The sequence below is a fragment of the Protopterus annectens genome, chromosome 1.part0, assembly GCF_019279795.1.
Source record: "Protopterus annectens isolate FY-2018-M chromosome 1.part0, PAN1.0, whole genome shotgun sequence".
NCBI lineage: Eukaryota > Metazoa > Chordata > Ceratodontiformes > Protopteridae > Protopterus > Protopterus annectens.
Genome location: NC_056725.1, coordinates 16,867,028 through 16,884,717, shown reverse-complemented (window position 1 = coordinate 16,884,717; position 17,690 = coordinate 16,867,028). Strand labels below are relative to the sequence as shown.

Here is a 17,690-nt window from a genome sequence, read left to right as displayed (position 1 = left end):
TCCAAAAACATTTGATCACAGTTTTCACTTTCTTCCCTATCAAACCTCCATTTGTTTTCTACCCGAAGAAAAATTCTTTGGAGTATGCTTGAGGTATAAAATTACTTGTGCAAACACTTCCAAGCAAAATTCCTAAGGCTTCTGGACTCTGTTGTACACTTGGGAACCATATATACGCAACGTGGTCAAATCTTTTGACAAAATACCCTACTCAGGCATTGTAGAAAAACTTTATGAAAGAAAAGAATGTTGATCAAATATCTTCCAATGAAAATTAACACGTTCCTCTCACTTTTATTAGAGACTTTGTTAGAATAGAAACAAAAAGTGGTGTACAATCCTTTAAAAATTATTGTTACAGTTTGGCATTCCCATTTTTTAAAACACAGTTAATAGATATATCACAATTTTAACCCATAGATACACCAGAATATAATCTCAATTGTCACAACTCCCTGTATTTAATCATATTTCCCAGTTTCCACTTCATACCGGATAAGCTGTACACTTAACTGCGTATTCCATAAAAGTGATTTTTTTTTCTTTTTTCTATGTACATTTGTAAGAGTTTTGTTGGTTGACTATATATCTAATTCAAGTAAGCTAAGAATTTGCCATGTTGCAAAGTTCACACATGCTTAAAAACAGATTTACAAATGTTTAATATTAGTTGAATAGTGAGGTAGTGTGTGACATAAGGAAGGATCCGAAAGCTGAATAAGAATAACGTGGGATATAAAGAGGAAAGCTATGACTAGCAGTATGGTGAGTGAACCCATTAAGGAACTGAGTGAAAATGTGAAACCAACAGTTAAAAGAGATGATTATATGATACTGGGTTGTTCTCTTGGAAAGGATGTTTTGTTGTGAAGAAAAATATAAGCTGATGGTTACTCATTTGTGATAGATGAAAAGTATGACAGAAATTCTTTGGTGCTTTTCATGCCTTGTGGACTGGGAAATAGCAATAAGCATGTTTAAAGAAGGTGCAACTATAAAGGCCACTGTCTTCTCCATTCCATTAGGGATGCTGGCAGGAGAGGAAGTAGGTAAATATGGTTGAGCAGGGGCACTTAGGCTGAAATACATAAAGATAAACAAATATGAACAAAGGTGCCTACAAAGGAAGAAACATGATGCAAGATAAAAGACTGAATTTTAATGGCTGATTTAATATGATGCTGGCTAATCAATTACTGATGAAGTGTGCCAAGATGGCTTTAATGCTGTATACTAGACTGAGAGAATATGAAGGGTGGGAGTTAACGGAGTTCCATTAGGTGGTCATTACAAAGAATACAATGTGGAATAGCAAAGGGGAGGAATGTTCTGAGAAGGCAGAAAAGAGTAATACAACAAATAGAGCAAATAATCTGTTACAAGTATAATGGTTAAAACGCACCTGTTTAGCTGGTTGATGGTACTGGAAGAAATTGGAATGAATCATCAGAAATAATGAGATGAAATGCTAGAACAGCACACAAATTAATGAAGGTAACAGACATTTAAAGGGAAAATTAAAGGGTACATATGAAAAACATAATTAAGCACATGCGAGGGGTAGTTAAATTATAATGGAAAAGAAGACAAGGACATTAATACAGAAATAGCCAGGATTTTGCTTCAGCATTGAGAGAATTAAAAATTTGTATATTATCAAGGTTCTTGTATCAAGGTATTATCAAGGTAATTGTATGGCAATACAAAAATGGTTAGCCACAGACCTGAATATGTCTGAAGAGATGACAGAGACATGCCATGAAAATAATACTGCACCACTGACATGACAAGAAAGAAGAGATAAACTCAAGAAGTCTGCCTAACCTTTGCAGTTTGTCTGCCTGGTTTCACCACTGGGAACCAAGAAGTTATACTGCTGTATGTGAACCATGCTCACTTCCCTGTGGAGAAGGTCAGCTGGCCACTGGTCACTCAAACATATACCACCAGGCAACTCTCGAGTTCCCAAGTTCCTAATAAACCTACATCTCCAATCCATTGACAGACACACTGTGTCTATGACAGGCTTGGCAGATTTACCTGTAAAAATGACAGGAATCACTGAAATGCCTATTTCATTACACGAACTTCTCATTTACTTCAAGGCATATCATAAGTATCACAAAACAAAGATTCTAAAGAGAGAGAAGTAAATTTCCCTGATTTATTAAAAAAAATAAACTTAGGTTGCTTGGTCAAAAAAGCAGGACTCTTGAACAAACTGGGCAAATATTTGACAAATGGGTGATCAAAAGCTTTTTTAATAAACATATCATGATTAGTGAAGCCCAGACACACAGACACACTTCCATGCAAGCGACAATTTTCCCTCAGAATCATGTTACTACTTATACTCAAGTTCAAGGATTCATGTATTTTAGTATAAGATGAAAATCCCATGAATCACTGAAATGCCTATTTCATTACACAAATGAATTTCTCAATGATCTTGCCATTTTGACACCAGAGAGTCAAAATTCAGCTGTCTTGTAATTCTGAGACCCCTAACTCCAAGTTCTGGAATTGTGACAAACGGAAAAAAACAGCATAGAACAGCAAATGCTGACAATCTGTGTTCCCCTTTAAAGGTGTTTTCTGCAGGAGGAGGAGGGTCATCCCCTGCAACCCCTCCACACCCCATTTCTTTTCCAAACTTATTAAAAATTGCCACACTTCAGAGAAAAGGGAACATTCCAAGAAAGAGCAATACTGAAATTAGTACCTTTGTCAAATTTAGATTTGCTATTCAGGGACTTGCACTTAAGTCTCAGAATTTTAAATATTTTACCTCAAAATTCAAGTAAGTGCTGCTCAACTGAATAATCTACTCCCAACAATTTGTTATGAAACAAGAGAATGCACAGTATGAAAAAAATTAAGGGATTCCAGTTAAATACAAACATCATAGCCTTCACGAAGACAATTATGTTCTTTAAAGTAATGACGTACAGAAGGGTCTGCAGTGCAGAATATTCAAGACTTTTCTTCAGCATTTAACAATACAGATAGCATGACACACACTGCCTCCGTTGAAAGCCCACCCACTAACATTACATAAAATCCAAGTGCTGACTAACATCTCTGATAAATAGACAAAAATGTCTTTCCTACAAACCCTCTTTTTGGATGCACTTCACTATGGGGAGAGGAAGTAAATAAACTGAACACTGCACTACTCATAATCGGAGAGTTGGGGGTGACTCTTCTCTTCCCATCTATAAATGGTCAAAGTCCTAAGTATATAGGCAATTGCTCTAAAATAACATGGAAAGAAAAACTACAAGCACAAAGTGTTACAATAATAAAAAAGCTAACATAAGACAAGAATTTCCATATCACAAAAAAATGCAAGGATAAATAGGTCTTACTTGCTTTGCATCTCTTTGAGCTCTGGGAAAAGGTTGCTCACAGGCTGCTCTTCAAACTGATGCAATAATTCATTCTGTCAAAGACGAGACCACTTCAGATGACACTGAGATTTATTATTTACAGTTAATGAATAGTACAATGTTACAGTAAGAACTATGAACAAAAAAAAAAAGTCAACACAGTAATGTTTACTTTCAGGGACACAACACACAATCTTTTGCATTATGCAAATATAAACAAGTCATCCCCATGGTTTCCCCAAAGTCTCAAACAACAAACTAAACAAGTATAATGGGTTCAAAAACAAAACAGTGTAAGAAACTTGTGTGTGTGGAAGATTTTCAATTCATATATATCTAGTTAATCACTATACATTAATAAGATCACACAATGGTAGTAGAAGTACAGAACTTAAACTCATCCTAAGTCAAAAAAATAATAAAAAAATATATTTTGAAATATCATACAGAATCTCTAAGTATTCAAAAGAAATCCACACAGGGTAGACAGTCTGTTTCCCATCAAAAATCATTTAAGCACACACAAGAGAGCCAAGTAAAACAAAAATAACAGAATAGTTTCATCACAAACTTTCCAAGTATATATATATATATATATATATATATATATATACATATACACACACACACATATATATATATATATATATGTGTGTGTGTGTGTGTGTATATATATATATATATATATATATATATATATATATATATATATATATATGGGATCCGTACTGATCCCTGAAGGAATTTTTTACCGAAACAAAAATGGCCAGGCATACTTGCGCAAAAGTGCTTTTCACCGAAGAATTTTCGCGGAAGTATGCCTGCAGCTAGAGGGAGTTGTGGGGGAATGACTGTTGTGGAGACTGTACTACAGTGTGGATAAGATAAGGGAAAACTTCCCTTCTCACTGTAGTCCGATCTCAGAGTGAGAATATTAAAGTAGGGGGGGGTGTTGGGTGCACATACACACACATATACATATGCTTTATCAGGTATGGGAGTGGTTTATTGTGCTGTAAAACAGTGTGTTGGTATACATGTTAACAAATTCAATCCCTTCCCCCCCATCATTGTAACATTCGAGTTTGTCCTGCCCTACTTAGTAGCCATCATAATAATATAACCCTTACGTACTTTAAATTAATAATAATGTGGTACCTTTTGTTAACCAGATTATTAAGACAATATACCACATGGTTGGAAATATTTGAACCTTAGGCTTACACCATTTGGCATTCATGTAATCTACATTGGTGTATATATGTACTCAATTTTTCAAACATGGTTTTATCTTAGGATCATAGGAGGTTACCAAGCTACTGGCCCTGAAGCCCTTATAAGCCTAGCCAAGAGTTTAGCCCATGTTTAGACAAATCAGCACCCGATGCCCCTGTCCAGCAGGGACATGGGTGGAATCTCAGGAGTATATTTTCCCATCCAGTTATCCAGGTTACGCTTAAAAATGGGTAAAGAGATACTCTGCTTGATGTGAAGAAGGAGTCTATTACACAGATGAGGGGAGTCTCTAGAACACAAATCTGTTCTGCCAACAAATCTTGTTGATGTCAGAGACCAGGCTGAGGCTACACGTGCAGGTTACTCGAGTGGAGCTTCACTTGTATATATGCAGCAGTCAATCAAGGCGGGGTCCATGATCGCCTTGTATGCCAGACGGAGGTCACCACTGAGGAGTCTGTATGAAACCAAGTAGAGGGAATAGGGATTTTAGCCCATCTGTATATGGTGGATGCTTGAAGCCCTGGATTCTCCTGGAGAGGAACGTCTGTGGTCTCTCCAGCTGCTGCATGTGCTTTGTGAGATACATGCTGAAAGGCCCATTGTACTCAATAATAGGTATTATAAGGGAAGAATGCAGGGATGTTGTGACCTCCTTTTCCCTGGATGGGATACTCTTACTCATGAGGTGGATTCATGTAGAAGGCTTTCCATACAATGGAAGGAATATGGTGGTCAAAAGTCAGGTTGCTATCAACCTGGGTGCTCAAATCCCTCATGACTGATTGAATGCTTAGGACGTTATTAATGTGATAAATTGTGGGAATGTCACTCTCCCTAAAGGGGATGATGATGCATTTTTGGTATTCAGCTTGAGCCCATGTTTCTGGCATCAGTCATTTGTCTGAGTGAGACCCTCCTGGAGGATGTCAACATCACTAGGGGAATTGATGACAGCACCCAGCTTGCAGTCATCTGCAAACCTGGTCAGCCATAGCACACTGGTTTTGGCCTGCATCTCAGAAAAGTATATCCCAAATAACAGAGGCCCCAAAACTGAACCCTGGGGTATGCCGCTTGTTACAGGTCTACTGCTTGAGGTGGCTTCCCCTATTTTGACTACGTGGGTTCTATCAGTGAGCTAGTTTGCTACCCATCTGATAACATATAGATTGATGCCTAGTTGAGAGAGTTTATTATGTCCAAGTGGGGAATAGTGTCAAAGGCTTTGGCCAAGTCAAGGTAGGCAGTGTGGACCGTCTTCCCCTCATCCATAGCTTTGGTGAATGTCTCAAAGTCGTCAACCAGATTTAACAGACATGACCTCCCCCCGACAAAGCCAAACTGTGTGGGATCAAGTGTTTGGAGACTGACAATGTCCTTGCTAATGAGGTCCATGATAATCCGCTCCATGGCGTTGCAGATCAGGCTAGTTAGGCTGACGGGTCTATAATTTCCTGGATCGGTGGACACTCCACCTTTGTGTAAGGGGATGACAGTGGCTGTCCGCCTATACTCAGGCTTTGGTTGAATAGGGTGCTTAATGGTGCTACTAGTTCCTGCCTGAGTTCACATAGGATGCAGCCTGGGATGTTATCTGGTCCCCATGGAAGATGTATTTTTTTGTCTTAGACAGAGCAGTGATGACCTGTCCTTTAGATATAAGGGGAAGGGGGCAGGTACTGGGGATGTCCTGATTTACTGATGGGGGGGGGGGACAGAGGGGTAATGTTTTTGGTGAATCTGTCAGCCAGCAAGTTTGCTATATTTACGGCATTTGTACATGTGGTGTCCTTGAACACCAGTTCTGAACAGATCAAGGTGCTTCCTTTGAGGTTGCGGACATATGTGAAGAAGGCCTTATGCTTGTCTCTAGTAGATGTGGCCAGTTTGGACTCGAAGTTTGCTTTGGAGGATTTCATTAGTGCTCTTATTTTCTTGTTCAAGCTAAGGAGACATTGTTTCCAATTGGAAACTTGCTGCTCCTTGGTCTTGGACAGCAACTTCTTTTCTTTTGTTTTAGAGTTTATTTATCGCAGATGTCCACCAGACAGGTTTACTCTTTCCTTGCAGAGGATGATTTAGTCCTGTCGGGTATTCCTGATTCCATGCATGTATATAAATGCTCGTACAGTGCTTTGGTATAGTTTTGGATATTGGTGCCAGTTTCTATAGAAGGGGAGGGGGCTGTGAAGCTGTTTATACCATCCTTTAGGAGGCTGTAATCAGCTTTGGAGAAGCTTTTATGTCTGACCCTAGTTAGAGGGGGGTTGGGGAAGATGGTGACTTCGAAATTGACCGCTTTGTGGTCGGATCTTAACAGGGACAATGATACTATAGAGATGCTGCTGAAGAAGTTTTCATTAAGAAGATAAAAGCACTTATCTTTTACTTGTTTTTGTCAGCATTTCAATATTAAATCAACCCTTTTGTATCGTGAATTGTTGCTCCAGGTGTACTGTGTCCATAATTTCGAACTACCTTAGAGAGAGAGAGAGAGAGAAAGGTAACAGAATGGGAAGGCGCCAAGAACTTATTTGGACTGCATGTTAGAGAATGTACTCCATGTCGAGGATTGGTATCAGAGTATAGGCAAAGAGAAAGAAATACAGTGTCCTAAACAACAGACCAGCACCGGCAGAGTTTTTGGTAGAATCTAGAACAGAAGTTGCAGTTACAAAAGGAATAATTAGTACAGCCTATAAAATACTGGATGATAACTATAAGAATCAGAGGAGGTTAGGAAGGATTGGGAAGAGATTGGATAAGCAATTTGCAACGAAATGATGTGGGGATATGTCTCACAAATATGTAAAATCTAGAAGACTTAACATCGTTGCCTGGAAGTGTTTGCATAGATATTTGTATACCCAAAGCAGGCTCTAAAGAATTTTTCCTCAGGTAGACAGCAAAGGTTGGAGGTCTGATGGGAAGTAAAAAGGTAACTGGGAACATATTTTCTGTAACTGTAAATGAGTTGGCAGACTTTAAAGATTCACTGCCAGAGATGCTGGGTGAGCAAATTGGAGTAACTGGGGAAATTATTTTTTTGCACTATGATACAGGACCGGAATTGCCTAGACATAGTAAGGCCTTACTGAGTCTAATTATGATGGCTACCAAAAAAGCAATTACTAGAAAATGGAAATCAAAGTCTAAACCAACCTTATTAGATGTAACAAAGACAGTAAACAGAGATAAAAAGTACAGTTTTGTACCTACCATAAATGTAGATGTTCGAAGATCCACATTGCTGCAGTCCTTACACTTGGGTAGTCCGCTGTCCTCGGTCGGCCCGAATATCAAAGTATAAGGCTGACGTCGGTCAAGGCGCATTAGACTGACATCAGGACGTCAGGGTACAAATGCGCATGACCGACGTCATATCCTCAGTCTTTTCTTGCCCCAGATGTCAGAAGACCCCAAAAGAAAGGTCAAAACCAAAAGACAGCAAACAACCAACCAACCACCCTTGCACTAATAATATGTACAATATATACAATAAATACAATATTTACAACCCAACCCACACAACCGCCTCTAACTACAGAGGGAAGGAGGGAGGGTAAATTGGACTGCAGCAATGTGGATCTTCAACATCTACATTTATGGTAGGTACAGAACTGTACTATGTTCTTCATCTCACATTGCTGCAGTCCTTACACTTGGGTAGAATCCCAAAGCAGAGGTAAGGGAGGATGGCAAAACTATAAAGCAGCAGGAGCTGCCAAAATGCCCTGTAAAATAGCAGTGGCAAAACCAGCCCTAGATTTAGAGTAAAGTGGAAGGTGATAATGCTTAGAGAAAGTATGCACTGAACTCCAAGTAGCTGCCTCCAAAATATCCTTAGTTGCCACCCCTTAAAAAGCTGTCAAGTGGCAGTAGCCCTAGTGGAATGAGGCCTAATCCCAGCTGGAATCTCCTTACCATGATGGGAATAACAGAAAGCAATGCAAAACCCAATCCACTTAGAAATAGTTTGTTTTGACACAGGCTTGCCCTGAGAACTCAAAGCAAAAGAAACAAATAACTGCTGAGACTGCCTGAACCCTTTAGTTCTGCTCAAATAATATCGCAACTGCCTGTGTACATCTAAAGTGTGCAAAATCTTTTCCCCTTTATTTTGAGGATTTGCATAAAAAGTAAGCAGATGAATAGTTTGGTTTAAAGCCACACTAGAAACCACTTTAGGCATAAAGGAAGGATTAGTACGCAAAGATACCCTATCCTTATGGAAAATCAAGAAAGGCTCAACTGACATAAGGGCCTGTAATTCAGAAACCCTTCTTGCAGAGGTAATGGCCAACAAAAAAGCAGTCTTCCATGACAAATATTTCAACTCGGCAGTAGCTGCAGGCTCAAAAGGTTGTAGAGTAAGTTTCTCCAACACAAAATTGAGATCCCAAGCAGGAGTAGGAGCTCTACGTGGGGTCTTATATTCTTTGCCCCTCTAAGAAATTGCTTGAACAAAGGATGAGAAAACAATGGTGGGTCACAGTCATAGTGAGCCGAAATTGCTGCAGCATGAACCTTAATAGAAGAGAAGGACAAACCTTTGTCCAGTAACTCAGTAAGATATTGAAGAGCCACACTTAAATTAGGCTCAGAAACATCAAATTCATTTGCTGCACTCCAAAATAAAAATCTCTTCCATTTATCTGCGTACACTTTCCTTGTACTAGGCCTTCTGGCTTCCAAAATAACGTTCAAAACTTGCTGTGGAAGTCGAGACCCTCCAGGGTTCAAAACAGAATATGCCAGGCTGTTAGGTGAAGAGAGTGAAGTTTGACATTGAGTAAATGACTGTTCTCCTGAGACAGCAGGTGTGGAATCGAAGGCAAAGGCCATGGAGGCTCCCGTACCAGACTTCTCAGTAAAGGGTACCAATGCTGTCGAGGCCAATCTGGAGCTATTAAAATCATCCTTGGCTTGTCCTGTCTGACCTTTAGGAGTACCTTTGGGAGGAGAGGCAGAGGTGGAAAGGCATACACATGAAGATTGTTCCAATTGAAAGAAAGAGCATCCACTTTCCAGGCTGTGGGATGAAACCTTTTGTGCAAAACTTTGGCAGCTGGTAGTTTAGAGGAGAAGCGAACAGATCTATGTCTGGAGTTCCCCATGACACTGTCAATTTCTGAAATACATGAGGATCCAATTTCCACTGTGGGGATCCATAATTGCCTGCTCAACGATCTGCTAAGGAGTTCTGTGCTCCCGCAGAAACCTTGCCTGAAGATGTAGCTGTAAACTGAGAGCAGTCTCCCACAAAATCATTGCTTGCCTGCATAGAGGATAAGAATGTGTTCCCCTTGCTTGTTGATGTACCACATGACAGTTGTGTTGTCTGTTAGAATCAACACCTGTCCTGGAAGAAGTAAATCCTTGAAAGCTATTAATGCAAATTGGACTGCTAACATCTCCTTCAAGTTGATATGTAGATGTTGTAGTCTGGCAGGCCACGTGTCTTGTATCCACTTTCCATTTAGATGAGCTCCCCAAGCTTTGTCTGAGGCATCTGTCATTAGAATCTGACTCGCCTCTGGCCGGGTCACAGAGAGTCCCTTGTTTAGGTGACATTCCTGAGCCCACCACAAAAATTCCTTTTGAATGCAAGGTATTATCTGAATGACAGTGTCCATATCCTGGCAGTGCTGTGTCCATACATATTTGAGATACCATTGTAGCTTCCTCATATGCAGTTTGGCATTGGGAAGCACCAGAATACAAGATGCCATGAACCCCAAGGCTTGAAGGACTGTCTTTGCAGTCAGCCTGGACTGATGAGACAATTGATGGAAGTAAAGGGAAAGATTCTTTTGTTTGTCCGGGGTCAAAAGGCCATCTGGGATGCTGTATTCAGTCTTACACCCAGAAAGCACATGTCCTGAGAGGGTACTAGACTGGATTTTATTTCGCTCACAGAATACCCCAGGCATCTTAGCACTGCTATCACATATTGCAGATGATGAAGAAGTTCGTCCTTTCTTGAGCCAGAATCAGGCAATCGTCCAAATAAGGATAAATCTGTATTCCTTTTAGCCTGAAGAAAGCTATCACTGGAGCCAGAACTTTCGTAAACACTCTGGGCGCAGTAGATAAGCCAAAGGGCAATGCAGAGAATTGATAATGAGAAGTTCCAGCCCGAAAACGCAGATACTTCCTGCAACTTAGTCTGATAGGAACATGAAGGTAAGCCTCCTTGAGATCCAGAGTTACCATCCAGTGATCCTTGCCCAGCAGAGGTAAAAGCTGTTGTAACGTCAACATTTTGAACTTGGGAATGTCCAGATAAGTGTTGAGGATAGATAAATCCAAAATTGGTCTCCACGTGTTCCCCTTCTTTGGTACTAGGAACAGGCGAGAATAAAATCCTAGGCCCACTTCTGGCAGAGGGACCGGCTGCATGGCCCCTATTTGAAGAAGCAGAGAAATTTGTTTGTGAGCCTCTATTCTTTGTTGAGGAGGAACGTCTGGCATGCCTTTGAAAGGAGGCAAGGTATGGAAATAAAACCTGTAACCTTTGTGTATGATATCCAATACCCATCTGTCTTGGGTAATTAAACTCCAATTTTCCTTGAAAAGTGCCAACCTTCCTGCAAAAGGTGCTGCCAGACGAGAAGGCTCTGGCAGCTGAAAAGGTAGGTCATTGGGCCTGTTTACGAAAGGACTGACCCCTGCCCTCACCGAAGACTGTGCAGGTGAACTCCTGTTCTAGGCCTGAAAGAGCCCTGAGCTCTGCCCCTACCACGCCTAGATCTACCCCTAGACTGGGAATCATAAGAAGGATACGCCCACCCCTTGGTAGGCCAATTCCTACTAAACTGGAGGCTGAACCTGCAAAAATCTTTAACAGTCTGCATAGACTTAGCCTTGTCTTCCATTTTCTTTAAGACTGCCTCCACAGGTGAACCAAACAACACATCAGACTGTAAAGGAGCATCTAAAATCCTTGTCTTAACATGGTCAGATAAATTCTGATCCCTCAGCCAGGCGTGCCTGCGAAGAACTGACCCAGTGGCAGCCACCCTAGACGAGGCCTGTACAGCATCAAAACCACATTGCAAAGAATGCTTACCCACCTGTTCAGAAACATGTACCAAATCCTGTAATTCCTTACACTCAATACCTTCCGCCAGAGCATCTACCTTAGACTTCAATTGAGAAAGTAGATAGTTTTGGTATTTCAACATGTGAAACTGGCAATTCAAAGCCCTCATAGCTAAGGTGGAAGAAGTATAGACTTTCTTTCCCCATCTATCCAAAAAGCCCTGGCCTCTTTATCTGGAGGAACCGGATTTTTTACAACAGAAGCCTTGACACCCTTAGGCCCTTGACTAACAGTTTCTGGGTCCGCCCTAGGACTCTTAAAAATATATTTATGAGCTTCAGGCACCCTGTAATACCTATCCGGTTTAACAGGAGCAGGAGGCAAAGAATCAGGATTAAGAGCAGCCTCTGCAAACACATCTTCCACAACATCCAGAACAGGAGGTATAGCCAAAGGCCTATGCTGGGGTAAAAACAAAAATTCCCTAAGCCTTTTCCTGGAATCAGAGAAGTCCTGACCTTCCCACTTAAAATGTTCCCTCATGGAATGAAGAGTCTCTGAAAAAATCCTCTGGAGGAGAAGCAGAAGAAGTAGAATCATCCACATCAGAATCAGAATAAGGAGAATACTCCTGCAAGTCTTCAGCTGAAGACTCTGAAACATCCAAGCCTGCTCAAAACTCCCCAACTCTGGTTCCACCCTAGGCCTCTTATCAGGAGGGGGCAAAGAACCTCTAATTAAAGTAATTAAATCTTCTGCCATTTTAAGCATGTGCTTCTTGGGCACAGATCCTGATGAACTAGGAGTGACACCAACAGAAGCTAAACCTGGCCTGCCTCTGGGAGAAGCCTTGGAAACAGAAGGAGAGGGCCTAACCACCCTAGGAAGGGAGGGGAGTACAGTAACCTGAGAAGCCCCTTCAGCCTGACCTGCCTCCTGAGAGGCCACCTCCTGCAATAACAAAGTCTCCCCCTGGGACTCCAGAGAAACCTCCGGCGGAACCCCCGGTTCCACCGACACCTCCAAAGAACCGGCGTCCGGGACGGGCGACTCTTCTTGTCTGGGCTTAGCTGCTTTGTCTTTACGCTTCTTCAGAAGCGGCGCCGGAGCATCCGACGGCATGTTATAATTGCACCGCTCAAGACTAACCTGGCACAATCTAACCTTCGCTAATAGTGCGCTTATTAAACCTAGCACAAAAGCGACACCCAACAACGTCGTGCTCAGGCCCCAAACAAGGAATACACAAAGAATGATAATCTCTATGCGGTATCTGTTTCCCACAAGAAATACAGTTATTCACTTTTTCTGACATCCGGTAAACCACTGAGGCAAGAAAAACTAAAATATTCCCCAACGGGGTACTTAGCCAACTTTGACTCGGTCTGAAACTCCGAATTCGAAAAATTTCAGAACGCCGAACGGCACTTGCAACGCTGCTTCTGCATCGGACCATGCGGCAAAATAGACTGAGGATATGACGTCGGTCATGTGCATTTGTACCCTGACGTCCTGATGTCAGTCTAATGCGCCTTGACCGACGTCAGCCTTATACTTTGATATTCGGGCCGACCGAGGACAGCAGACTACCCAAGTGTAAGGACTGCAGCAATGTGAGATGAAGAACATCAACTGGAATTGAGATCTTTGGTAAAGGGTAGAAGCAAATTACAGAGAAAAAAAAACGGAACTGTGCAATCAATACATGCAGAGGAGGAGCGAGGTTTAAAAGAAAGCAGGATTTGAATGAGTTATGTAATGGTTGACTACCAATGACTGGATACATTAAAATTAATGCATAATGTTTGCAGCTATAGTTGTGTTGGTGTGGCTTACAAAATATGTTTTCAAATGAGATTGTGTTGTTATAGTTTATTTTAATTTATATCAATATAAGATTGCGTATGTCATACTTGAAAATTTAATAAAGTTTTTTTTTATTTAAAAAAATTAAGAAAAAAGAGAAGGAGGGAGAAAAATCAAAAGCATCTGTTTATATTAGTAACCCCATTACATTTAAAAATAACTGAAAAAAAAAACTTCATAGCTGGAAAAGAAAGTCATGCACCATTAATATAGTATTATTAAGAATTTTTTTTACTTACAGTTAACATTCTCCCTTCTCTTCCCCTCTGCCAAGTATTTTTCTGAAGATTAATGACATGAAATATGGCATATGCTTTACAGTCCCCTATAAGTTTAACAAAGTCCACAAAAATCCAATATTTCCAAATCCTCTTGTTCTGTCACGTTTCACAAGTATAATTATTGCTTTGTAATCCCACATTTGTCAGTTTCCAAATTACTGATTTTATTGTCTGAACATTAACAACATGAAGCAGGGCATATGCTTTTAAGTCCCCTACAAGTTTAACAAAGTCCAAAGAAGTCCAATATTTTCAGGTTTTCTTGTTGTATTATATTTCACAAATATAATTATTGCTCTATCACCCCAAGTTTGTCAATTTCCAAATTACTAGCTTTATTCCTGTTCATTACTATCTCCCAAATCCTGTCACTGTTTCATTTCCAACGTATTCCTGATTCTGCTAGTTGACACTTGTGTTTTCTTCCTTCTCTCACTCATTTTCCACTGAAACAGTGGAAAAGATTTCACAAATTCAGTCTCTCTGTAGTCCTCATCACATCACCAGAAGGACACAAAAAGAAGTTATGTACTCACCATAACGTTCCATCTGAGGAGTAGTTCATTTGTCTTCAACCTGTGGGTTCCCAGATCCGACTCGAATGCATATCATGCATCTCATCCAAGCTCAAAGCTCCTCCCCTTACCCATAATGCCCATCTCCTTCCTCCCTTTAGATCGAGTTTGCTTCCTAATCCAGTACCATCAACTGACCCAACAGAGACTTGTCCATACAAGAAAGCAACACAAGGATAAGAGGCACCTTACGGTGGCCATCTCCATAATACATAGGAAGTAACCACTGTTGACACAAGCCCAGGGAAAGAAGGGAGGGATGGTTGAAGACAAATGAACAACTACTCAGATGGAACGTTATGATGAGTACATGACTTCTTTAGCTTAAGTAGTTGTCTTCATTTGGTCTTCAACCTGTGGGACAGAGTCCCCAGGTACCATACACCTGGGAGGCCCTCATGAAAGAATATTCAAGAGCATGGTGGAGCCAAAGGATGCCCTGTTCCTGGATACAATGCCCAGTTCATAATGTGAGATGAAGGTATGGGATGAGGACCAAGTGGCCACAGAAGAAATATCATCTAATGAAACTCTGGACCAGAAAATTGCCGACGTGGCCATAGACCTGGTGGAATGTGCTTTCACCTGACTTGGTGGGGAAATCCCCCTGACTGAATATGCCCGAATGATACATTGAGAAATCCAATGGGCAATGGTAACTTTAGAAACCCCCTACCACGCCTAGATCTACCCCTAGACTGGGAATCATAAGAAGGATACGCCCACCCCTTGGTAGGCCAATTCCTACTAAACTTGGAGGCTGAACCTGCAAAAATCTTTAACAGTCTGCATAGACTTAGCCTTGTCTTCCATTTTCTTTAAGACTGCCTCCACAGGTGAACCAAACAACACATCAGACTGTAAAGGAGCATCTAAAATCCTTGTCTTAACATGGTCAGATAAATTCTGATCCCTCAGCCAGGCGTGCCTGCGAAGAACTGACCCAGTGGCAGCCACCCTAGACGAGGCTTGTACAGCATCAAAACCACATTGCAAAGAATGCTTACCCACCTGTTCAGAAACATGTACCAAATCCTGTAATTCCTTACACTCAATACCTTCCGCCAGAGCATCTACCTTAGACTTCAATTGAGAAAGTAGATAGTTTTGGTATTTCAACATGTGAAACTGGCAATTCAAAGCCCTCATAGCTAAGGTGGAAGAAGTATAGACTTTCTTTCCCCATCTATCCAAAAAGCCCTGGCCTCTTTATCTGGAGGAACCGGATTTTTTACAACAGAAGCCTTGACACCCTTAGGCCCTTGACTAACAGTTTCTGGGTCCGCCCTAGGACTCTTAAAAATATATTTATGAGCTTCAGGCACCCTGTAATACATATCCGGTTTAACAGGAGCAGGAGGCAAAGAATCAGGATTAAGAGCAGCCTCTGCAAACACATCTTCCACAACATCCAGAACAGGAGGTATAGCCAAAGGCCTATGCTGGGGTAAAACAAAATTCCCTAAGCCTTTTCCTGGAATCAGAGAAGTCCTGACCTTCCCACTTAAAATGTTCCCTCATGGAATGAAGAGTCTCTGAAAAAGAAAAATCCTCTGGAGGAGAAGCAGAAGGAGTAGAATCATCCACATCAGAATCAGAATAAGGAGAATACTCCTGCAAGTCTTCAGCTGAAGACTCTGAAACATCCGAAGCCTGCTCAAAACTCCCCAACTCTGGTTCCACCCTAGGCCTCTTATCAGGAGGGGGCAAAGAACCTCTAATTAAAGTAATTAAATCTTCTGCCATTTTAAGCATGTGCTTCTTGGGCACAGATCCTGATGAACTAGGAGTGACACCAACAGAAGCTAAACCTGGCCTGCCTCTGGGAGAAGCCTTGGAAACAGAAGGAGAGGGCCTAACCACCCTAGGAAGGGAGGGGAGTACAGTAACCTGAGAAGCCCCTTCAGCCTGACCTGCCTCCTGAGAGGCCACCTCCTGCAATAACAAAGTCTCCCCCTGGGACTCCAGAGAAACCTCCGCGGAACCCCGGTTCCACCGACACCTCCAAGAACCGTCCCGTACGGACGACTCTTCTTGTCTGGGCTTAGCTGCTTTGTCTTTCGCTTCTTACAGAAGCAGGCGCCGGACCATCCGACGGCATGTTATAATTGCACCGCTTCCCGAAGACTAACCTGGCACAATCTAACCTTCGCTTAATAGTGCGCTTATTAAACCTAGCACAAAAGCTTACACCCAACAACGCCGTGCTCAGGCCCCAAACAAGGAATACACAAAGAATGATAATCTCTATGCGTATCTGTTTCCCACAAGAAATACAGTTATTCACTTTTTCTGACATCCGGTAAACCACTGAGGCAAGAAAAACTAAAATATTCCCCAACGGGGTACTTAGCCAACTTTGACTCGGTCTGAAACTCCGAATTCGAAAAATTTCAGAACGCCGAACGGCACTTGCAACGCTGCTTCTGCATCGGACCATGCGGCAAAAAGACTGAGGATATGGCGTCGGTCATGCGCATTTGTACCCTGACGCCCTGATGTCAGTCTAATGCGCCTTGACCGGCGCCAGCCTTATACTTGATATTCGGGCCGACCGAGGACAGCGGACTACCCAAGTGTAAGGACTGCAGCAATGTGAGATGAAGAACATCAACTGGAATTGAGATCTTTGGTAAAGGGTAGAAGCAAATTACAGAGAAAAAGCGGAACTGTGCAATCAATACATGCAGAGGAGGAGCGAGGTTTAAAAGAAAGCAGGATTTGTATGAGCTTTGTCATGGTTGACTGACAATGACTGGGTATATTAAAATTAATGCATAATGTTTGCAGCTATAGTTGTGTTGGTGTGGCTTACAAAATATGTTTTCAAATGAGATTGTGTTGTTATAGTTTATTTTAATTTATATCAATATAAGATTGCGTATGTCATACTTGAAAATTTAATAAAGTTTTTTTATTTAAAAAATTAAGAAAAAAGAGAAGGAGGAGAAAAATCAAAAGCATCTGTTTATATTAGTAACCCCATTACATTTAAAAATAACTGAAAAAAAAAACTTCATAGCTGGAAAAGAAAGTCATGCACCATTAATATAGTATTATTAAGAATTTTTTTTACTTACAGTTAACATTCTCCCTTCTCTTCCCCTCTGCCAAGTATTTTTCTGAAGATTAATGACATGAAATATGGCATATGCTTTACAGTCCCCTATAAGTTTAACAAAGTCCACAAAAATCCAATATTTCCAAATCCTCTTGTTCTGTCACGTTTCACAAGTATAATTATTGCTTTGTAATCCCACATTTGTCAGTTTCCAAATTACTGATTTTATTGTCT

The 17,690-nt window shown here is 41.1% G+C and overlaps 1 protein-coding gene across 1 annotated transcript in view; it reads right to left on the bottom strand.

Moving 5' to 3' along the window:
• KPTN (kaptin, actin binding protein) overlaps nucleotides 1-17,690 on the bottom strand; it is a 1,335,927-nt gene that overhangs the window by 650,340 nt on the left and 667,897 nt on the right. Inside the window, exon 4 of the mRNA XM_044079008.1 lies at nucleotides 3,369-3,442. Within this exon, the coding sequence (XP_043934943.1) occupies nucleotides 3,369-3,442 (74 nt within the window). The remainder of the gene's footprint in view (nucleotides 1-3,368; nucleotides 3,443-17,690) is intronic.